Source organism: Stigmatopora argus, chromosome 5 (assembly GCF_051989625.1).
Source record: "Stigmatopora argus isolate UIUO_Sarg chromosome 5, RoL_Sarg_1.0, whole genome shotgun sequence".
Taxonomy (NCBI): Eukaryota; Metazoa; Chordata; class Actinopteri; order Syngnathiformes; family Syngnathidae; genus Stigmatopora; species Stigmatopora argus.
In genome coordinates, this window is record NC_135391.1 from 2702501 (window position 1) to 2727112 (window position 24612).

The following is a 24612-nucleotide window of genomic DNA, read 5'->3' on the forward strand; positions in this document are numbered from 1 at the left end:
AGAGAAACCGAAGAGAACAGGAAATCACGTGGGTATTTAAGTACTTTTTAAGGTTATGTTTACATTGAGTATGGGTAGTAGATATTTGTCACTCATTTCCTTTCGTTCTTTTATTTTCCAGTGGAAAACGTGAGCAGTACTTTAACCAAAGGTAAGCACTTGTGCCTTTTGTACTTAATTTGAGCACACTTTGCCTATTCAGGGCTTTAGAGTTCAAACTTTGCGGTTGTTTGTGTTGTTTGGTTTTCAAACCATGCTCAAATTGTTTTGACTTAATTGTTCCACCCCAAAGTGGCGGCCTTTCCCTCTCCTCGCTGCAATGGGCCCATCAGAGGTAAGGCTTAACTAACAGAACGTGCTCTCTGATCCCATTGTGTTTGTCGTCGTCAAAGCAAACGTGGCGCATTCTCACGTCAAACTCCTGCATGCGGTTCCTCATGGTGGAATGTAAAATAAGATGATAATCATCTTACATGTCGCATTTGTCATTGACCCTACGTTATCGAATCCACAAAACATTATCATCATCCAGTTGTTATTGAAAGTGAGACGTTATTGTAGTCTATGTCAGGGCGGTCCCACTCGTTTTTTTGTGTGGCATTTTTGTGACGTTTTATTCATAGCAAATTACTAGCCTGCCAGAATTAACAGTCTGCTTTTATGTTTAAATTTATTTCCAAATCTTTTTTGGGAGCCTCCTAATAGTAAATATACTGTTGTTTCAGTTTATTTGATTTTTTTTTAATTAAAAAAAAAATAACGGGGGTGGGAATATAGTAAATATTGCTTTCAGAAAAATTGTCAATATTTTATTTTTGTATGTATTCATTTACATTGAGGTATAAAAGGGAAAACGAGCAAACATTTTCTGATCAGATTTTTGAGTAAAAAAACCTAAATATTCTGCTTTTTCAATTTTTTTAATGTTTTTATTTTTTTTTAAAACTTTTTTCCAAGTTCTTCCTCAATTGTTTTTTTCCCTAGGAAAACACGATAAGTATACTAAATTTGGGGCATTAAATAAGTGTAATATTTATTTTTAAACTGGGAAAAATAGTCTCCTTCATTTAAATCTGATCATAAAAGCGGAAAACAATTCCCCAATGACCCCCCACACTCTGTGTGGCTGTCCTGACCTTGACTCCTCCCCTAACTCCGCCCCCCCCTGAAATTGCGACACATTCCGAACTGCTCTTTCCTCCCGGTAGACGGCGAGAAGAACCCTCCCATGTTCCTGGACGAGAACCTGTGCCGGATCTGCATGGACGCCGTCATCGACTGCGTCCTGCTGGAGTGCGGCCACATGGTGACGTGCACCAAGTGCGGCAAGAGGATGAGCGAGTGCCCCATTTGCCGGCAGTACGTCGTGAGGGCCGTGCACGTCTTCAAGTCCTGATTCCCACGGTACCTCCCGCTGCATGTCTCACAACCACAAACCTTTGCGCTTTTCTCGTCCTCGCTCCAAACCGTTCCCGACTTCGAACGAATTTCCCGTCGCGTAGCCGGGGGCGCCTCTTCACGCGCCCGCCGCAAACGACGCCGTATCATAATAATCGCGCCGAATGACCCGCGCGTCTCAATTTGGGAACATTTAGCGCTCACTCCGGGGGTGTCCAAACAAACACGTTCCGGTTTTTGGCGGTCCCGAGCAAATGGTGAAATGAGGATTGATTGTGGCTCGCGCAAGAAGCTTGAGTTCAGCCTGCGTTTTTATTTTTTTTTTTGCAGTTTACAGCTTGAAACCTCGCAGGTTGACATCAGTATATGAAACTAAAAGGTCAGCCATTTAAAAAAAAATACATAAATTTAGAAGTACAATTTGATCAATCTGACTGTATGGGATGGGATTTTTTTTACTTTTTTGCTGTGGATTTTATTTTGCAACATTTCTGTAGTGTGTAAATATAGATTAATATATGATGTTTAGATATATATTTACTCTTTAATTTTTTTATATTTTAAAAACTTGGTTTATTTTGTTGCTTGTAACTCATTCACTGACAGAAAATCCGTAATCATTGTTGCATTGCTGCCACCCCCCCCGGTCAAATTGAATTGGACATCTAACGCCGTCAATGTTAGCCAATGAGTTCATGTTAAAATTTACACCAAACTTTTTTTTTAAACTGTTTTTATTGGAACTCAAGCCCCGATAGAAGTAGTGACAACATAAAATATCATTTTTTAAAATGTTTATTTTCAATAATTAACGCATTGATCGCCATTGTCGATGATAGACATCCAATTCTTTTTTTTTTTATAGCAAATTTTTCGATTTTTCTGAAAGCGGCCCCGGAAAAGAAAAAGTTTGGACACCCCTGGTGTAGAGGGAGCTCAGATGAGATTTCATATTTCATTTTTCATTCCAAGCAAATGAATTGCAGTCAAGTTAAACACTTAGAAATGACCTTGAAAAGTTGGTGGTGTGCAATGAGAATTTTTTTTCCTTTTTTTTTGGCAAAGGCTTCACAGTTGACGCTTTTAGCAAGAAAAAGAATGGAACAAAATGTCTGTCACGACCGCAATAGTTAATTTCCGTCGCTGTCTCGGCGCTTGAGACCAAAATCGGTGCTAGTCAACTTCACACTTTTACTGTCAAACTGTGCATAAAAAACGAATGTTCATCCGTTTTTTTGTCGTTTACGTCTCACGTCAAGTGTCTTATTTTTGTCCATTTGTCGTATTGAAATACTGCTTGCTACGCGCTCATAGAAATGTCTCGCTTCTGTACATTTGCATATGAAAAGCATCTATTTTTTGCATTGATATAACCGCTGTAAATATTTGGAGTTGTGCATTGGTTGATATGGTTTGTCCCTCTTTTCATATTTTTATTCTTCTGACTTATCTCCTCGACATAATTCCTTTTTTTTTCAATGCTGCTCAATTGCAAATCATTTTAACATAACTTAACTCTGCACAAATATTAAGCTGCTATTACAGTAAACCTTCAAAATCTTCATCAAAGCAGGATGCACTTTTCCTTTTAGAGGGACAGTAGTGTCACGTTTTTTTTGTTTGGGGATTGTTTTATTTTAATAAAGAGGTTTTTATGTATATATGGTTTTTGCGTACGCTATCTTTATTTACAGTGTTTCCCAACTTTTTAATTAGCTGTGGCATACTTTTTGCATTGAAAAAATCTCAAGGGAGACCTTCAGATTTTTTTAAAATTTAAAACTATATTAACAATAGTCATTCTCATTAAAGTTTTATCAGCAGAAATTACATAAACTGCCAAAATTATTCCAAAATCAAATTTTTCACACTGACCTAATGTCATCAAAAGTTGATGTTAGAACAACTTTTGGTTCGAGTGATGCAAAAATAAGTAATGTTTTTAATTGCATCATTTTATGACTTTTCTCCAAATATTAATAAAAGAAAAATGTGTTCACACAGACTTTACGTCACCAAAAGTTGATGCTTTTGAAGCCAAACAACAAAATAACAGTTTCACCAATTGAATCTCATAATAGTACAATGGTGCCTTGACATATGAGCAATTTGAGATAAGAGTAAAATTTTGGGCCAATATTTATCTTGAAATATGAGACAAATTTTGATATACGAGCATAGAGTTGATGGCAAATTAGAAAAAAATAACTTTTTTTTCCCAATCCAATACCTGTTAATGGTATTTTTTCAGAGGGTTGGAACGAATTAATTTCTTTTTAGTTCATTTCTATAGGAAACGTTCATTTGAGTTACAAATAAATTGACATACAAGCTCCGTCCCGGAACAAATTAAGCTTATATCTCAAGGTACCACTGTATAATCAATAATTTAACATTCATGTTTTGATTTTAACCTTTTAATCTTGTTATATTCATTAATTTTTTTTCTCCGAATATTATATTTTATGATGGTTGGGAAACACTGCTTTATTAGCTCGTGTCGGAAAATTAGGAAAGTTTATAAATGGACAACTTGATGGTACAAATGGAAGTATTTTAATGCATATTAGCACTGAGCCTTTGAATTTACAAATATAAACATTATCACAGTCACCTGAGGCAATAGCAGGTTCATCACGGCACAATACATTCCCAATATACTGTACACACAACACCAATTGTATGGAGTTATCGGAATGCCACTTATTTACATCATTTATATCATCAAAACCAGAAATGTCGCCTTTAATCGCATCGGTGACTTCAGTGCTCGGAAATTCAACTTTATATCAAATATTTGCTCATGTTATTTGACCCAGCAGTTTGATAACTTTGCCCCCCAAAAAACGCTGTTATGCAAATGAATAAATACAAAAAGGCAATTAACAATAAATAAATGCGTAAATGTCAGAATGCCATACTTCGAAGGGTTAAAAGAAAAGGTCGAAGTTTAAATCCGCTATTGAATTACAGTCCGGAAGCTTTATCATAAACGCGCGTTTAAACGGAAATATGTACAGCGTACGCATTTTCGTGAGATCTTTGGGAGCCAATGAGGAAGCCAACTTGGAAAATGGCGGCGTGACATTTGTCTAATTGACATACTGTAAACTCATGTTTGTAGAAAAATACTGCTTTCAAATATTTGGGGAAACAAAAGCAAAACAACCAATTACAAGCCTGTATTTTTTTTATATATATATAGGAAAACAATCTCAACACAAACATGCTCGTTCTAGCGTGAGTCCTTTTTTATTACAAAGTCCTACTTGTGGTGGGGCGTGAGGGGGGGGGAGGTCCCATTAAGTGCAAATTGTCTTTCGCTCCGTTATTGGATGGGGGCCAATTAGCTAGCTGGTCTTCTGCAGCAGTTTGTCCTCCTTGAGGCGAAAGGGGACGCTGACGGACATTTCGGCGATGAACCTCTCGCAAGCCGCTTTGGTCACCTGCTTGCAGAAGCGAAGGTCAATCTGGCAGATGCTCCCGCAGCGCTTGAAAAAGTTCAGCGAATGATCCGTCACCCGGTTGCAAACTAGATGGTGAACAACACACCTAGGAGTTAATTTATGTTACAGGGGGAAAAAAGCAAAAGGCCAAGCATTTGATTGTGTTTTCCGATGGTAGTTTTTAAATTTTGTGTGAAATTATTCATGCATTGTTGGATTATATCACGTTATTTTGACATCCAACCACAGGAGGGCGCTGTAGGCATGTGTTGATCATTTTAACATGGTGGTGGGTGGAATTTTGGGTTGTTTGTTTCTTATATTTTGGATATATTGTGGCTCTTTGCCTCATTTCATGTTTTTCTTATTTTTAGTGTCTCTTAAAAGACTCAAATTCATAAGAGTTCATTAAAACCATTTATATTTTAAAAATAAGTTGGCATATGGTATTTTTATGCTGCTTCTTTGATTCTAATAGTTTAATATATTTTGCTCTTTGTATCTAACTTGTTGGCCACCGTTGACTTATAAAAAAATCTAAGGGCTTACTCAAAAATTTTGTACATTTTGGGGGGGGGCGGGGTTAAAAAAAAATTGTATTCCGCCTGACAACGTGTAAAATGCTAAACTTCTTTAGAACACGACGTTGCGTTTCGAAATGAATCGTCGCGTTGCGTTAAAACGGCAAAAATGCAAACTTAACATTTTCATTTTTTCATGTAAATAGCTGGAAAAAAGTAAACATTGCTAAAATTTGGGGGGGTAGTTTCGATACAAAATAAGTAGCAAACTGGAAAATTAGTTGTATTTGGCAGCTCTAGCCTAGGTATTACCTGACAGGTTGATATCGGTGAGTGAGTCTCGGGTGGTGGTCCCCGCCGCCGTGAGCAAGTTGACCGACTGGTCGTTGACGTGGTTGCAGTAGCTAAGGTCCAGCCGCGAGAGCAAAGACATCTGCCGAATGATGAGCCGTAACGACGTGTCCGTGATGTCCAGGCCCGCCAGACGCAAATCATCTACGTTGCGCAGTTTGCAGCGGTTATCCAGTTGACCTGTTCGACGCAACGTTTGCATGAATTAAAGTGAAAAAAACTTTTTTAAATATCAGGGGAGAGACATGGCCGAGGTACTTAATTGAGTCCACCTGTTCATTAATTGGAGTCTTCATTGTAAATGTATTTAAAAACAATAACTTAATCAGTAAACACCAATTGCTACAGTGCTTTTAAAACCAAACAGAAAAAAATAAATGGAGGGGTTTGCAGCAGTTCCATGGCGACAACAGAAAACTACCTTGATAGTCAAGAAAACAAATCCACAAGTCCTTCTCCCACAGAAGCCAATAATTCGGAATGTGAGGACAGACTAACTACTACAATTTAACATTGGGCTTGTCCCATGAGTAGCAGTAGTAGTAGCAGTAGCAGTAGTAGTAGCAGTAGCAATAGTAGTAGTAGTAGTAGTAGCAGTAGCAGTAGTAGTAGTAGTAGCAGTAGCAATAGTATTAGTAGCAATAGTAGTATTAGTAGCAGTAGCAATAGTATTAGTAGTAGCAGTAGTAGTAGTAGTATCAGTATTACAGTAATCCCTTGAATATCACGGTTAATGTAAACTAGACATGGCTGCGATATTCGAAAAATCGCAAAGTAGGGTCACCCTATTTTAATTTTTCTTTTCAGTGCCGAGTCATAGTAGTAAGAGTGGCTTCTGCTTACGAGTTTCAGCATGGATTTTCACATTATGAACTAAATTATTATTATTTTTTTAATATTTAACAGTGGAAACAAATCTCAAAGTAGTGAATTCGCGATAAGTGAAGATGCAATAATCGAGGGATTACTGTAGTAGTAGCAGTAGTATCCTCCCCTACAGCAGCCACGTCCACCTCCATGTCCTCTTGCTTCCCTCGTTTTCGTATATTCAAATGACACACAGAGTTCGATCTAATTCCTCACCTGGCCTGTTGTCCGTGGGCGGTGATAGGAGATCTCGCATCTGCGCATCCTTGAGCCCCTCCACCCACTGGACGTCCAGTGTCCGTAGTAGTGGGCAGCTGGAGGTGCAAAGCGCCGATACGGCCGCCCACGAGCACCCCGATAACTTTAACACTCGCAGGCCTGTTGAGACACGGCGGCACGTAAGCGCAAGTCAGAACAAGAACAAAACGAGACCGCGGCGATTCCGCAACATACCTGGCAACCTGTTAATCAGCCAACTTAATTGTTTCTTGGAGATGTTGGTCCAGCTGAGGTCTAGCGACAGCGGCTGTCGACGAATGATCCCGCTCAGCATCAGCGGCGTGATGGAGGTGCAGCGATTCAGGTCGATCATCGTCCAGAGTCGTTTGTCGCAGCACCTGAATGTGGCCAAAGCCCAAATTTCAGCTCAGCGTGGTGACCATTCTGACCTGAAGGTGTCGCCTTCGCGCTCTAATTTGCTCTTTGGCGATGGCTAAACAGGTTCGACTGGAATAGGCTAATGGTTAACGTTGAATTCTATTGTTTGGCTTGAAAAACGGGCCAGGTAACTGACTTGTCTATATTTAGTCATTATAATGTGTTAAGTAGTAACTAGGATTGGAAGGGCCTCAATATACATCTTTGAAAGTAGTTAGCTAGTACATAAAATAGTGCGACAATGCCGTGCACTACTTACACAACGAGTTTTAGAACAGCTGGTCGCCCTTACGGCGACAGCTGGCGGTTACAAATGCCGCTTCAAAAGAAAGTGGTTGTCATCTGTCCCAAGATGGCCACTGATTACAAACTGATTTTCAGCCTAGGAGAGTTTCAGTCTACTAATTGTTGTTGAATGTGCTAATTTAGCAGTCATAGATTCGATGTATTGGATTGGATAACTTTATTCATCCCGTATTTGGGAAAATTTGGGCCTAAACTTTAAATGCTGGATGAATGAAGCGGTATTTAATGGTAATGCTAGCTATGATTTAAACATGAGGATCTATGAAGATGTTAGTTAGCTTCATTAGGTTGGCTAATGAGAAGCTAAGCCAAGGGTGTCAGGGTGTGGTTCGTGGGCCGCTTTAACGTCAACTTGATTTCACGTGGGCCGGACCATTTTAGATATAATATTTAAAAAATATATATATAAATGAATTAAAAGAACTGGATTAAAAGCCCTGAATATTCAGTTTTTATAGATCTAAAACAATGTTTATTTTAGCTTTTTGTATATATTTTTAGATTTTAAAAATGATTTTTGAACTAAAAACAAAAAAAAATGATTAAAAAATTACAATTATTGATTTAAAAGGGGGAAAATCAGGAATTTTAATATACATCTATACTCTTCATTTTAATTTGATCCTAAAACAAAGTCGGCACTCATGATTTACTTTACCGGGCCACACAAAATGATGCGACGGGCCAGATTTAGCCCCCGGGCCACCACTTTGACACATGTGGGCTAAGCTAACCATTAGCTTAGTGTGCTAAACTACAGTCCAATGGTGTTGACTGGACTTAATCAGTAACAAACTTCACCAAATTCACCAAAATTCAACATTTAAAAACTAAATGTTGGTTGTTGAAAGAATTTTAAGTCACGTTTTGGAGGACTTGATTCATTTGTTGACACCCGTTTCAGGTCCAAGTCATAATAGCAATTTTTTATACATTTTGAGTAGACTATGATGAGCATTAAAACGGAGCAAAAGAATCAGGAACCGAACAACAGCATTGGTGCAACGCTCGTTTAACTGAATTAAGTGACTTTTATGATATTTTTAGTTTTTGTTTTTAATTAGCTTGGCTATTCTCTAATCATTAGCAATCCAAGCGTTAGCATTTGCGTGTCTTTGTGTGTGCATTTACCATCGGTTCCAAGTCTTGGACACTCTCATGCAGCTACAGAGCTCCTGATGCGTCAGGTTGTTGAAGATCTTCATCCAGACCTCGCGCTGGACCACGTGCATTTTGCCATCCTTCAGGGGCAACCTGTCCGGAGGCGGGCTTATCGGCGGCGGTCGGATCACGTGGCGCTCCATTTGGATACACTTGGGCGGCGAGCGCGGGGGCACCGGGCGGGTGGTGGGCGTGCTCCTGTTGAACCCCAGCGGCGTGATCTGACTGGGGTAGAAGTGGCGCAGTTCCCAGGGGGCGCCGTTCATCTCCTTGGTCTTCAGGTGGGCCCTCTGCTCGGCCAACTCGCCGCTATTCCGGAACAACTTCTTGGGCTCCTCGTTCTCCGACTCCGGCTCCGCCTTGAGGGGCTGCCGGTTCTCGTTGGCCAGGCAGTCTTCGCTCTTCTGAATGTCCTGGTTCAAGGCTTTGCTCAGCTCGCGGTTGGGCAAACGCCGCTTGCGGCGAGCTTTGGGTCGCGGGCCCCGTTCTTGCGTCTCGCTCCCGCCTTCGCTGCTGGGGCCGGCTTGCGGGGAACTGCAGTGGGAGTGGTCGCTGTCCGCCACGGGGATTTTCAGGGAGGGATTTAACAGCTCCATCTTAAAGTCCCTGTCCTCCGCCAAGTCCTCGGCGGCCCCCAGGCGCCCGTTCCTCTCCACCAGACTTCGGAAGTGAAGCTCCCTGGCGTCGGCGGCGCCGTCGTCCTCGTCATCGTACGCCTCGTCTTCCTCCATCTTGATTTGCTGAAGGAGCTTGGAAAAGGACGGCTCGTCCGGCCCCTCCTGGAGGCCAAAAAGAGCGTTACGTGGCGTTTTTTTAAGCTATCGCGGCCTACCGACCTTTCGTCCTCGGAAGTCGTCTTCCTCCTCTTCGTCAAAGAGCTTCCTCTTCTTCCTCAGCTTGTCCTCCAATCGCGGCCTGGCCAGGCCGCTAGGGGACAACAGGGGCGGCTGGCGAAGGAGAGGCTCCTCGGCTCGATGCCGGGGCGTCTCCTCCCTGTCGGGTCGCCTCTTGAGCGAAGACGACACGTCCCCCTCGTCCTTCACGGGCTTCTGTTCCCTCAACAGCGAGCCCGGGAGGTTGGAGGCGTATTTGAACCCTGGCCCCCTTTTTTGCTTTAATACCAAAAGGGGCGGAAAGTGCGAGACGACTTTATACCTTTAGCCTATCGCGACTCGTACGTCAAACTGCATTTTTTTTTTTGATGATCCAGTCCAAAACCAACTTTATTGTACTCACTTTTCCACTTTTTCCAGCGTGGTTGCATTTGGGGCATTCCCAGCAGTTGGGGAGCTCGTCGTTCACCACGCCGGAAGCGTCGCTCACCTGAGAGGAAGTCACAAAAACGACGACGTTCATACGATAATCGTTTCCGTTAGGGGTGTCCCGACTTCATCGGGGAATCGGCATTAATTATTACAGTAATCCCTCGAATATCGCGGCTTCACGACATCGCAGATTTTTTCTGGGGGGAATAGTTTTTAGTTTTAATTACTTCTTTTTTTTTTTAAGTTCGTAAAAATGTGAAAATCCCCTTTACTCCGCTTGCTACTAGAACTCAGGACCAAAGTATAAAAAAAATACTAATAATACATTTTAAAAAATGTAAAAATAGGGGTGACCCTACTTCGCAGTTTTTCGTTTATCGCGGCCATGTCTGGTCTATATTAACCACGATAATCGAGGGATTACTCTATTATTATTATTATTATCATCATTATTTTTTTAAACAAATCAGGTTTTTTTTAAATTAATTTTAGGAAATTACTTTAATGCAAGAAGTATGTTTTATTATTTTTTTCTACGCAAACAAACTTTGCAGAACAAACAAAATGTCTAGCCCAAAACCAAAAAGACAGACTATTTCGTTGTAATTTTAGTAATATTTGATATTTAAATGTTATGTGTCTGCAACGTTATTTTGTGCATCTGCAAAAAAATACTAAGGCTTTGCGATTTTTTTCGGCCACTATGTTCCAACTCTTTCAAATGGGTATAATGTTGGTATAGCTTTGTTTAATTTCAATACATTTGTTGTTGTTTTTTAAACCCTCAACACATTTCAAAGGCATCAAAATCAAGAGCAAAATCTCGTGATTTGGATTGGCCTGTAGAAATATTTGATCGGGACACGTTGCTTTTGCTCCAGGCTCATAAAGGAAGTGAAAGTAAAGTGCGGTGTGGGTCTGTTTGACAGTTAAACCTCACCAATACCTCCTTTTGTAAAAGAGAAGTGGGTGGAGCCAAGCCTTCCAATTGGAAGCAATTGCCTCCCAAAAACACGCTTTCCAAAGACGCCATTGCGGTTTGCCTATACTGATAACTTGCCCTATGTTTAAAATGTGACACGATGGCAAAGGAATTTTATCTCCCGATGACAAAACGTGTGGCGGTTTCTCCGTTTGAATGATGTTACACCCACACGACGCCATCAGATAGAAACGTGTGGAGGATGTTCAGTACTTTAAGTCAAAACAATCGAGTCACTTCCGCGGGTTTATGACCCGCTGTATCACGCGGGCATGAGATTCAACTTGTAAATCAGCGTTTGAGTGATTGGACCGGGGCGGAGTCGGCACCCCGCCGTTCAAAGGCCGCTCTGCCTTACCTTGAGGCAGTTGGGATGGACGATTTCATTGCAGATGGAACATTCCATTAACATGAAGTTGAACTTGTCGTCCTCTTCCTCCAGTGTGTCCTCCTTCCCGGCTTCCTTACACACCACGCACACCGCCGTGTGGGGCAGAACGGGCTGCGAACAAAGACGAGAGTTTGGGAATGAGGTCTTAAAACTTACCTTGGCAGTTTCTACTATGCGGAGGCAAGCCATTATTAAACCTATTTTTATAGCACAAATTCGAACCGGTTCTGATCCGAGTGGGACTCGATTAGTGTTTTTTTTGTCCCAAATAGTCACATGGCTGGCCTCTGCTATAATCGTTACTTCAGCAGTTTCTACTATGCAGCAGCAAACCATTATTAAAGCTATTTTTATAGCACAATTTCAATCGGTTTTGATCCGAGTGAGTCTTGGTTAGTGTTTTTTTCCAATATAGTCACATGGCCTCTGCTGTAATTGTTACCTCGGCAGTTTCTACTATGCGGAGGTAAACCATTATCAAATCTATTTTTATAGCACAATTTTAATCGGTTTTGATCCGAGTCTTGATTAGTGTTTTTCCCCATATAGTCACATGGCCTATACTGTCGTCATCGTTACCTCGATAGTTTCTACTATGCAGAGGCAAACCATTATTAAAGCTATGTTTATAGCACAATTTCAATTGGTTTTGATCCAAGTAAGTCTCGATTAGTGTTTTTTTTCCCCATATGGTCACATGGCTGGCCTCTGCTGTAATCGTTACCTCGGCAGTTCCTACTATGCAGAGGCTAGCCATTTGTAAAGCTATTTTTATAGCACAATTTCAATCGGTTTTGATCAGAATGAGTCTCGATTAGTGTTTTTTTCCCCATTTGGTCACATGACCTCTGATGTAATCGTTACCTCAGCAGTTTCTACTATGCAGAGGCAAACCATTATAAAAGTTATTTTTATAGCACAATATCAATCGGTTTTGATCCGAGTGAGTCTCAATTAGTGTTTTTTCCCCATATGGCCTCTGCTGTAATCGTTACCTCGGCAGTTTCTACTATGCAGAGGCAAACCATTACTAAAGCTATTTTTATAGCACAATTTCAACCGGTTTTGATCCGATTGAGTCTCGATAATTGTTTTTGGCATACTTTGACACAATTTCATGATGTATTTAGAGTGTAAAGACTGACTTGAAGTGTTCTTTGAGTGTTGAGCGTAAAGGTGGTGGGCTGACTCACTGCTATGCACTGTCTCATAATGCAGGATTGTTTCATGCGGCCCGGACCACCAAACTTCTTCATGTCTTTGCAAAAATGACACTCCCCGCATTCCGTCCGCATGCACGCCTCGCACTTTCGGCAACGCGTTCTCCTCCGTCGGGCTCCCGACGAGCTACGACTGGACGGCAGTTTAACAGCCGAAGGGGTCGCCATCTTGGACTTGGGACGATTTGCTGCACGCTGCTGCAAAAAGGGGGAAAAAAAGCAGGGTTACAAATGCGTCCGCTTAATCAAACATCAAAGCCACAAATTCCTCTTATTTCATATTTTAATCTGAGCCGTCGGAGGAAGAATGACGAATTTTATTGCATTATTCGGCAAAAAAAAATATAGACCGCAGTAACTACAATTTATGCCAAATATCATTCCTGCGTGATTTTTTTTTGTTCATCTCGTAATACCTTCCTGGTTTCTAGCGGGTAAATCACTGAGGGGGAAAAAAAAATTATGACAAATCACAGGCCATTACACAGACTCTTTTTCTACTGGAGACGTTACCTAGGCAACACGCTCGCCTTTCTGCGGATGGATATGATTCTTAAGGACTGCAGGGGATGCATGAAAAAATTAGAATGCAGGCCTTTATGTTTTACATGAGGAATTATTCTTGTATATCTCACTGACATACTTTACAGAGGATCTGAATTGTGTAAAAAAAAACAAATTATTTTTTTAAAGAGGAATTATTCTTGTATATCTCACTGACATACTTTACAGAGGATCTGAATTGTGTAAAAAAATCAAATTATTTTTTCTATAAATCAGGTTTTTAAAGCCTGTTTACATTTTTAGTTGCTATTGACAGTAAGAGATGCTCAATCTATTTTAACTGGAGGTAAAAAAATATATTTATATATATATATATATATATATATATATATATATATATATATATATATATATACACACACAAAATCTTTTATAAAATGTCTATATTTATATTTACACAAATGAAACAACATTGCAGGAAAGATAAATATCAATTCATCACATTGGGTGACCAACTTTACTCACAGCATATGTATGTATTTTATATGAATACATTTGTTTGCGACCTTAATTTATTGCTGTACAACTGATTTGTAAAAAATGATTTTTTGTGGATGTTCTTCCTTTGAAATCACCTTTTTATACGATTCGAATGTATTTTCAAATTGAGGAAGAAGACATTCGAACATGCTTTTTTTTAACTCTGTATCAGCAGATTCTCAAAATCCGACATCTCGCTACTCAACACCGTTGTGACGGTTTTTAAAGCTCTTAAAGTGAGCAACATCCTAAAGGCCGGGAAATCATCCACGCAAGTGTTTGTCTCTCGGCGCAACCGGCGTAAAAATGAGACGTTAAACTGCTCGAGCAGGTCTTGAAAACTGCTCTTCCGACCATTTTCTCCACGGGCGATAATGAGCCAACTTCCCCAACAGTGGGAAAGCGCAGTTAAGCCAAAAGGTGTCTTGTCAGCTGACCCAGCTGACTGTCAAGACATTCCAGGTCAAAGACAAGCGGCCATTGTTTAGCCGCCACTTGGTAAAACAAGAGCAAAGCCGCTTCACTTGTCGCCAACAAAGACCTTTAAACGACATCATTGACGTTGTCCCGATTTGCTGAACTGAAAACACAGCCAAAACGCTTCATATTTGCGTGGCGGCCGATAATTCGCTTGGACAAGTTGTCGACAATTGTACAAACGTTCAAACGAGATACCCAATAAGACAGCTGCCGTATTTACTGGAGTATGACGCAAAAAAATGTTTAAAAAAACTGAAGCAAATTTGGGTGCATGCGCGTTATACACAAATCCCGGTGAAACACTGCCCTCTGTTGGTGAAAAAGTCCCAATCGAAGCCATTACATATAATGGGAGAAATAAAACCTGTGACCTTTAACTGCCCTCTGCTGGTGAAAAAGTCCCGATCGAAGCCGTTACGTATAATGGGAGACATAAAACCTGTCTTTGTCCACCAGATGGCGATAATCTACCTTCGTTTACAAAAGCCAACCCTCTCCAAATAGCCTTCGGCAAGTTTAGAGGATAATATAGGGTTGTAAAAATAAAAAATAAAAAGTTGTTCCAAGGAAACGAGTCCGCCCAGTGAGCGCTCAAGAAGAATGGAATCAATTGTTTGCTCATTCTGATGATGATGAATCAGATTTTAAATATGATGATGAATTCGACCAAGGATTTAAAATGGTAAATTCCATTTAAGATGAATCTTCTCGTCAAAATTGCGCAAAAAGTCCCAAAAAAATAAAACAAAAAGCTGACATTCTTTCTTCTTAATCAGAAATGTTGGTGTATTTTTGGAAAAAAATAACATTTCCGAAGTAGCACTTTTTATTCAGGCAGATAGCTGCCCGCTGGTCACCCATCCTGTTTTCTCCTGATTGGCTCAATCATCAGACAAACGGTTCAACACTAAAAATTGCCAAGATGGACGGTACCGTATGATGATTGAATCAGACGGTCTCGCTCGCAACGTTATCAGTACCAAATAGTCCAATATTACGCCATTAGCGTGCGGTTTAGGAGGCTCTTCCACACAAGTTCTAGGAAGCCTACCAAGATCGCTAAAATGTTTCCAAGCGTTCATTACTTTGTGTGACTGATATTTCTCAGAATCAGGCATCCGAGCTATTGTTACTCCTCCACAAAAAAAAGTTCTGTCTAACGTTTTTCCTAATCTACTCCAAACAATTTATGATGTGGCTATGATGTAATGACACTGGTATTGCACACTCTGCACGTCTAATCTTAACTGACCTGACCGTCTACACGTGAAACATTGTATCGTATGTGTTTATTGCTATGAAGTATAATAAGAATAAAAAAGGAATGTCTGAAAAATCTATTGGAAAATTACAACGGTGCATAAAATACATGTAGCTTGATATACACGTATTTTATGACTATCCAAAAGTCGTGAATTTGGTCACCAGAATAGAACCAATCCGGTAGTACATTTTGTTTTCTGGGCTGCTGTCAATCAAACTACGAGTCCAACATACCTACAGAGTGAGACTACTTCTTTAGAAACTAATTATGATAAGAGACTATTGTGTAATGTTCGCAAACAGCATTTCTTGAGGAAGTGCCAGCAGGGCTTACCTTAAAACCAAAAATAATTACTTAACCAGTTCACCTTTTGCAAAATTTTAACAGGACTAAAAATGTGGTTATTTAATCAGTATTAGCAAAAAGTATCTTGAAAAACAAATTGACCAGGAAGTTAAAAAAAAAGGAAATCAGCAGTGGAACATTCCTAGTACAAGTTCAAGAATAGATATGGTTAAGTTAGTTTACATTCTAAGCCCTGTACCCATCTCATCTCATTTTCGTTATCCTCACTAGGGTCGCGGGGGGTGCTGGAGCCTATCCCAGCTGACTTCGGGCAAGAGGTGAATTGGTGGCCAACCAATCGCAGGGTACAATGAGACAAACAACCAATCACTCATAGCTAGGGGCAATTTAGTGTCCAATCAGCCTACTATACATGTCTTTGGAATGTGGGAGGAAACCGGAGGACCCGGGGGAAAACCCACGCAGGCCCGGGGAGAACTTACAAACTCCACACAGGTGGACCGACCTGGATTTGAACCCTGGTCTCCCACTGTGAGGCCAATGCGCTAACCACTCATCCGCCGGGCCGCCCTAGCCCTGTACCGGTTTCATATTTTTTTTACTGGATGAAAATACCTGGAATTGGATCTGAATCAGCAAATTATCTGGAAAAAAAATCGTATCAAATCCCAAAGTATTGGACATCCCTAGTATAGAATCCCAAAAATTATGAATCCAGCATACCACCCTATCTATTATAAATCGGGTAAACAACAAAAACTAGTCTGGGCTAGTAGTTAGCCTATTTCACCTTCTTTATGCTAGAGGAGAAAAGTCAACAAGAGCCTTGGATGCACTATTTTGCAAGTTATAAAACAGGTTTGTCCTCACACTACAGTGCACTTGAAGTGGTCCCACCAGACCAGACCAGTCCTGTCTAAAAGGGGGGGGGCTGCCTCGTTGCGACTTTCTCGGGGTACCCGAGGGGTCACTTGGTTCAATTTGGACTCGCGTTCTCCGCGCAACAGAAGGAGACTCACTTCATTGTTCCCTCTCCCCATCCCCCCTTCACGGCCCCCGGCTTGGAGAAAAGAACACTTGGCCCGAAGCCTTCTTAAAGACAGGGCGAACTTAAGGAAGTGTGGGAAATGCACCGATTCGCAGGAAGAAAACGTGCTAAGAAAAAAATCGTACACAAATCGCTACGGAACGATCGCGATTCCCGTGACATGGGAGTCCAAAATATCGCCCCCCTCCCAAGGGGAAACTTCTACTATTAGAGGTGGGCAGTGCAAAAAAAATGGGTCAGTTGTGATAGCAGATGGACGCTGACCGGAGAGGAAGGACATGGACTGTTTTGACGTTCGGACTATATAGCGCTTTGCTAAACAAAAACGGGCTTGTTAGCCCACCAAAAAAACAAAAATGGACGTCCACGCGGCTCACGGATAAATGTATAATGCTTAAATAACGCTTTCGAACACTCGATTTTCCGTTGCGACCTCGAACGCGGCGAGGTAAAGCGAGCGGATACAACGCTACGTTCAGGTAGTTGGAAGAAAACACGGTGCTGCGTTCACAATCCGTTTTTAATCCCGTGGTTGCTTTTATATTCAAATCAATTACATGCTAAGAGCGATCTCGGGTTAATCCGTCAGCTCTGACCTGTTCGGATTCTGAATCATATTCCTCATCGTCTCCACTCAATGACAAGGCCATGGCTCCGCGCTCATCGTTGGTGAAAAGCAGGAAAATCTAACATGGCTGAACAAGACTCGAGAGAGAGAACAGCGTACTCCCCCCCTCACACACACACACACATACAGATACACACACACACACACACATACAGATACACACACACACACACACTCACACACCCCCGCCTCCTCCTTCAAATCAAGCCGAAAATGAAGCCAGCTGGCAGGGTGCACCAGGGAGGGTTCATTTACACGCAAGATATAGGAACCACTAATGTCTTCCTACGAAATTCGCCATTGAAAAAGAAATGACTAGGATTAAGAAACCAAGTTACTCGTGTGATTAATTGTGTGTCATTTTCTTCCGATATATTTATCACCTCAAATTATATTCGGTGATAGCGTAAAACTATGCGTCACCTACAAAGCTAAAGTTAGCCCCGTTTAGCTCCAGCGTCGCGCATCCGTACGTTTATTTATCTCACCATTCCGCTTTAAAAGCATGCCCTTGCGTTAAAATACCTGCGGGGGGCAATGTTTGCAAGCAATGGCGGTGTTGTCAGTGTAAAGTTAGTCGGGGTCAGATTTAGGTGGGCTGTAGAAGACACTAAAATAAAATGGCGTTGAATTTCTCACATCTTTCACACTATGCGAGCTTGCAAAATTAGCTAGCTCTATGATGACATCTATTTTGGTAAATCGGCAAAATTTAGAACAGTTTGACTTCAAAGTGGACAACATGCAGACTTTTCTGGTAAATATGACAAATTATTCAAAAATTTCCAATTGTATTTTTTCAAAATAGGTGTCGTTTTGCAGCTAGCATTGAAACAGGTGAGAAACTCAACGCCATTTTATTATGGTGTCATTTATAGACCACCAATATCGTTTATTGGGCCCAAATGCAGTCATTGCCTAAAGAACATCGCCCCTCGCAGGCATTTAAGCGTAACTGCAGGCTTTTAAGGTGGAATGGAGAGGAAAAACGCGACTGTAAAGAACGCTCGTCGTCATTACATAGGACCTTGAATGTAGCATTAAAGGAATAAAGATAACTTATAAATGTATTTTTATAGGCTTTTGATGCCCAGTTTCGACGCGGTCATTCCTTTATCAACAATTCTTGACGTTATTGATCTAAGGACTTGAGATAATACTTTTGTACTTCTATGTTTCACACTAAAATGTAGTTTTTTGTCTCAAGAATATATTAACATTTGAGCCATCTTTAACCTTTTCTAGGGAAAATGAACATTATAGTAATTTCTGGTGTCCACGTATTTAGACATTACATTTTGAGCTATATTGATCCAATATTGACATTTGATGTAGTAGTATGTTTATATATGTGGCCTTCAGGCCACATACAACTATTATGATTGTTAACCATTATTTTATGTATTAAAAAATGTATATTTACTGTTTCTCCCCTTTTCATATTTTTTCATTTGAGCAAACAATCACTATTCCTTAAATTGGACATCTAACTCTATCCATGGCAGCTAATAAGTTAAACGATTGCCCGATAAAGAGTTAAAAGTACAAAAACAAAAGTGGTTTCACAGCTACTGTACTAACAAGAATACGCAATGCAATGGCATGCGGCATTATGCAATCAATTTCCCAACATGTAGTTTCTTTACTGGTAGACAGTTAAAGGAGCATATCCTGTTTCTACTTTATTTAGAAGTGCATTTAATCAGAATTCAATTGAAGTATGAGGACAAAATGGTCAACATGTCTTTTTCTGGTGTCTTCACTGTCATTTCTGGTAAGGGGGACTTGATAAAAATCATTAAGTTCAGAGAATTTCATTGTTAATTACGTTTTAAAATCAGAATTCAATTGAAGTGTGAGGACAAAATGGTCAACATGTGTTTTTCTGGTGTCTTCACTGTCATCATTTCACAACAAAACAGTAAGAAGAAGTGAGAAGAGGAATTAAGTAGCCGTAATTGTGAAATCTTCGAAAGCATTTTTCTTTGACCTATCCTAACCTTTTCAATCTAATGTGTGTATACTCACTTTCCAATAGCTGCATCTCTAAAATAGACATCTGATAAGATCTATATTGGTCCTGAATGAATAAAATAATGATCGCTGCAAGTTTTTATTTGTGCATTCTAGTAATCTTTATTTTTTTTTAATATTTTTTTTTTCAAAATTATACTTCTACATATATGTAAGATAACGTGTTTGTATTTAAGGCTGTATTTAATAATCATAAATAATATTCTTATGTTTGTACGTTAGGTGTGTTCAACTGAATTGAATTGAACGCTTTTATTGTCATTATACAAATATAATGAGATTTAAAGCTTCACAAAGTGCACAAATAACAACAACAAACAGACAAATAAATAATCAATGAACAATAACGATAACTAATCATAAATAATAATAAATAAGGGGGCCCAAAGGGCTATTGCCATGTTGTTTTCGACGTTAAATTATGAATTGAAGTTATGAATACACTGTTGGAAACAAATGACCAACATTGCATGCAAATTGCTAAATGTTCGTCACTGCCTTTGGTAATGCTAACCACCGGTGTCCATTCCATGTTTGTCCGCTAGAGGGTGTTCTAGTGCAACTCTGGACTGCGTTGAATTGTGGGTACCGAATCTCAGGTTTCTTGACAGCCAGCTGTTGCAGCAAACTTTTTTGCCATGGTCGGATAGCTCACTCTATTTGTTCCTCATTTCCTGGTCGACACCACTCGCTTTCCTTCCGTCTTTCTTGTTCTTAATTCGGTTCTTATCTCGCAAAGCAGTCCGACGGTTCATTTTTAATTCCTCGGAATGACTTTGAACGAACATTCAATGCAAGCTCTGTCATGGAGAAAATTGTATTTGAGCCGAGCAAAGCTGAAAGCGACCAGCCGCACTTCGGCGCTTTTGTCGGGATTCGCCATGGTGAGTTATTTCGCCGTTTCTTCCACACACAAAAACTTGTTTTAGCCGCACAAAAGTAGACGTTGTACGGTTGTTTTCAAGGTCTTGTCGGCGCGGAGGCCTGCTCGCCCTTCAAACAAATTACTGCAATAAATAGCCAAAATAGCCTCATGTCGATTCAACATACGAAGTCAGATTAACAATACGAAACCGAAAAGGTAGCGTAACTCATTCACTTGGTTTTTACAAATAAGTAATGGACTATAAACAAAAGTTCTGTAGCATAACATGGCTTCTTTTTTTGCACTATTTGTTTAACCCTTTATAGGGGAATTTTCTATTTTGGATCGTGAAAAACAAACAAAAGTCCTGGCGTCCACAAACTTGGAAAGCACATTTTAAGTCAGTGGTGTTAAAGTGGCGGCTCGGGGGCCAAATCTGGCCCTCCGCATCATTTTGTGCGGTCCGAGAAAGTAAATATTGAGTGTCGTCTTTGTGCTTTATGATCAAGTTTAAATGAAGATTATAGATGTATAGGGAATATTTCCTGTGTATCCCCTTTTTAAATCAACAATTGCAATTTTTTAATCAATTTTTAAAAATCTGTTTTAGATTTATAACAAACTGAATATATGGGGCTTTTAATTTGGCGATTTTATTTTAAATATCTAAATATCATATCTGAAATGTTTCTTTTTTATTTTTCCCTGTAAATAAACAGATTTTTTAAAACGCAATATTTGCACTCAGCTTTTTAAATATAAAACAAAGGGTTAAAATATGATAGATTTAATATTTGCCCTCTTGTCTAATTAATTTTAAAAAATAAATTTGAAAACAAGAGAATATTTGCTACTAAGAGGCTCAAAGAGAAAAAAATGTCCTAATTTTAATGTCCAAAAATGATTTATCAATCAACACGACTGTAAAAACTGTCAATTCATTAATTGATTAATTTTGGCAGCCTAATTGGAAGACATAACGGCCCTCTGGATTAAAGCGAAACTACAAAAAAAGTTTGATACCCCTTTTTTTAACCCTTTCCTGCACTGTGTAAATCTCTCCAAAGGTTGATACTTTCAACCCTTTTATAGACCAATTGACAATATTGATTCAATAAAACGCGCATTTTAGCAATAATTTATAGATGCAATTTATGTGCGACCTGGTGGTTAGCCCGTCGGCCTCACAGTTCTGGGAGCGAGGGTTCGATTCCAGGTCGGTCCTCAATAATATTTGGATGTCCTCCAAAGTGGATTTTCTTCGAGTACTCCCCCCATCCCCAAAAACATGCTAGGCTAATTGTATGTTGAATTGCTCCTTGCTATGATTAGTTGTCTGTCTCGCATCATGTGATTGGCTGGCCTCAGAAAATGAATTTTTATCTTTTTTTTAAAGGTGGCCATGGTGGAAGTACAGCTGGAAAGAGATATCACATATCCGCCCGGGTTGCTGATAGCCTTCAGCGCTTGCACCACGGTGCTGGTGGCAGTGCATCTATTCGCCCTGATGATCAGCACGTGCATCCTCCCCAACCTGGAGGCGGTCAGCAACGTCCACAACCTCAACTCGGTCCACGAGTCCCCCCACGAGCGCATGCACCGCCACATCGAACTGGCTTGGGCTTTTTCCACCGTCATCGGGACCCTCCTCTTCCTCACCGAGGTCATGCTCCTCTGCTGGGTCAAGTTTCTGCCCCTGAAGAACAAGGCGGAAAACGCGACCATCAGCTCGGGCGAGGCGGCCGCCATCGCGTCCACTTGCATCATGGTGCCCTTCGGCTTGGTTTTCATCGTCTTCGCCGTCCATTTTTACCGCACGCTGGTCAGTCACAAGACGGACAGGCAGATCCGAGAGCTGGAGCAGGTGATCCGGTTGCAGAGCCAACTGGACCACAGGAGCGAAAACGACGAGTTAAAGGCCGTGGACCATTTCGCTTGAGTGGCTTTTATTTTGAAAGGATTTGTGGATGCTGCGGTAGGCATTTTTCACTTTTTCCCCTGAAGTGATGGGTTAGTGATTTCCTTTGTTTCATTTTTTTTTTAAAGTTCATGCATGAATCATGCATGAAAATAAATTTACAGTTGTGTCAACATAAGGCTTTAAAAAAAAATGAATTTAGGAAACGTCATGGCAGAACTGTTTCAAGGAACTCTGTATATTTCACGTGTAAAAATGCTCATTTGCCAAATTTAATTGAAATTGGTGGGGGGGGGGAAATAGTTCTAATGAAGACGCTTGTTTTAGTTTTACAGAAGTTGACCTCACTGGAGCTGTTTTATATTGCATGTAAGTTACTGTACTTCAACTTAGTACTGTTGATGATATGTCGGTACGTTGTTTTGCATCTCATGCTTGGGTGGAATTCATTTTTGTGTTCAGATATTGGTATTCCTTCCAGCTGGTAATGTCAATTTTAATGTAAGCATCATTTTTAAGAGAGAAATTTGATTAGTAACGGTACTCTCGTATGTATATTCTTAAAAGGTTTCTCAGATTAATGTGGAATTTATGAAGAAGAAAGTACAGTAATCCCTCGCCATTTCGCGGTTCAACTTTCAAGGCTTCACTACATCACAGATTTTTGTTCTGGGGATTTAAAAAAAAAGAACGTTTTTTTAAAATTATTTTTTAAAACTTTATAAAAATGTGAATATCCATGCTGAAACTTGCAAGCAGAGGCCACTCTTTCACTGATTTTTTTTTTTAATAGGGGTGACCCTAGTTTGCAGTTTTTCTATTATTGCTGCCATATTTGGTCCACATTGACTGTGATATTCGAGGGATTACTGTATAGTATTTTATACTTTACGCAAAGAAAAACCAAAGGAAATTAACACCAAATACCAAATTATGAAGGGTGAATAATAGAAACTGCAATAATTGACACAATTATGAAATTTGTACATTTATAAGAACTGTTTAAAAGTGTTAAGTTGACTTGTATTTTGCAAAAATATCAACACTTCAAAGAATTTATAGAATGGAATTCCTTAAACCACAACTACCCAGTTCTATTTTTATTAAGGCTTTTCAGGAAATGGTTATCAAAAACAAAACAAAAATACAAATTCACCCAGTTTAAGTTATGCATGCTTTGAGGATGTCCTCGTATTTTATTTTATTTTTTGGAATGTGCTTAAGAATGCTCACACAATTAGCAAATTTTACGCGTTAGTCCTGTGCAGAAATGTGGACTAATGTTGAAGTTTTTTTTGTTTTGTTTTATTTTGTTTGGGCACACACAACCTGTGGTTTTGCTCAAATGAAATACACAATAGAAACATGCAGCTATGCAAATATGAATCACACTTATTGGGTCATGTGACAATCTTGGGCAAAGAGCCTCTCAGCCCAGCCATTGTGCCTTCTTTAGATTTTATTGTACTGTTACTTAGATGGAATTTTGCTGCTTTATTTATTCCAACAGACTATTGTTGTTGATGTATATACAGAAGGTCCATGAATATATTTTACTGTATGACGAGTGACTGCTGCTTATCTGTGGGTTTTGTTGGCAGTTTCAAAATAAAACGCGTGTTTTTTAAGCACGTTTGTTTTTGTGGATCTACCGATACAGAATTTTAATTTGATGTTTTAAGGGAAAATGCTGACTAATATTGAAGCAATATAAGGTTATTAGTGATTTTTTTGCTGATCGTGACTTTTATATTCTGTTTTTTTCGCTGTTTACAGTATTTGTATTGTTTTGCGATATAGCTCTAGAATATTTTTATTTACTATATACGTAATGCATTGTTTTGCCATCTTGTTAACATCAGATTCTTACTGACTTGTGTTTTGACAAAAGTGTGTGTTACGTAAGAACTCTGATCCGAGATAAATGTAAAATGTTAGCTTGCGCAGACACAATGCAGACGTCAATTCCGTCTCCTGACGTTCGCTGGAGAAGACCATATTTGGTGGTGGGAGATGTTCCACATTGGCTTCAACATCTCTTGATGAGTTTATACTCCCTCTAGTTAAAAAAAAAGAACAGCAATGATTCTTTTACTATATGCTTTTATTGTGTTGATTTACGCTCGCTATTTTCGACCATAAATACAGTATAATCTAGTGTCTGAGTCCTAAATTTGAGTTCTGATAACTGAATTAGTCTCGACATACAAACTCCCCACAGGTGGACCGACCCCAGATTTGAACCCAGGACCCCAGAGGTGTGAGGCCAAAGCGCTAACCACTTGCAACACCGCGCCGCCCCGTGAATTTTGTTTCCACAAAATTTAAAAAAACCTTAAAATCTAATTCCGATCGTTCCTAATAAATGTGCTCAGGCACGATTTCCGACCACGTGATCAGATCGGACATCCCTAATTTAGAGGTCACTCAAAGTACTTGTGTTTATATTCATTATAATTT

General features: G+C 39.9%; 3 protein-coding genes across 3 annotated transcripts in view; 2 read left to right on the top strand and 1 right to left on the bottom strand.

Moving 5' to 3' along the window:
* rnf34a (ring finger protein 34a) overlaps positions 1 to 3059 on the top strand; it is a 6947-nt gene extending 3888 nt beyond the window's left edge. The window contains exons 5-7 of the mRNA XM_077600487.1: positions 1 to 28; positions 122 to 151; positions 1209 to 3059. The exon at positions 1 to 28 is cut by the window's left edge and continues 174 nt beyond it. Of these exons, the coding sequence (XP_077456613.1) occupies positions 1 to 28; positions 122 to 151; positions 1209 to 1396 (246 nt within the window). The 3' untranslated portion in view covers positions 1397 to 3059. The remainder of the gene's footprint in view (positions 29 to 121; positions 152 to 1208) is intronic.
* An 876-nt stretch (positions 3060 to 3935) lies between these two features.
* Positions 3936 to 17764, bottom strand: kdm2ba (lysine (K)-specific demethylase 2Ba). Its single transcript, XM_077600486.1, has 10 exons — positions 17304 to 17764; positions 12539 to 12763; positions 11313 to 11456; positions 9942 to 10030; positions 9544 to 9826; positions 8678 to 9486; positions 7037 to 7200; positions 6800 to 6961; positions 5678 to 5896; positions 3936 to 4930 (listed from the first exon to the last, which is right to left on the bottom strand). Exons 1-10 carry the CDS (start codon positions 17355 to 17357, stop codon positions 4749 to 4751), a joined length of 2331 nt encoding a protein of 776 aa, XP_077456612.1. The 5' UTR covers positions 17358 to 17764; the 3' UTR covers positions 3936 to 4748.
* Positions 17765 to 19929: 2165 nt separating this feature from the next.
* LOC144074493 (calcium release-activated calcium channel protein 1-like) lies at positions 19930 to 23780 on the top strand. Its single transcript, XM_077600959.1, has 2 exons — positions 19930 to 20253; positions 21631 to 23780. The coding sequence occupies exons 1-2, from the start codon at positions 20140 to 20142 to the stop codon at positions 22171 to 22173; spliced, it is 657 nt and encodes a 218-aa protein (XP_077457085.1). The 5' UTR covers positions 19930 to 20139; the 3' UTR covers positions 22174 to 23780.
* Positions 23781 to 24612: the final 832 nt, after the last annotated feature.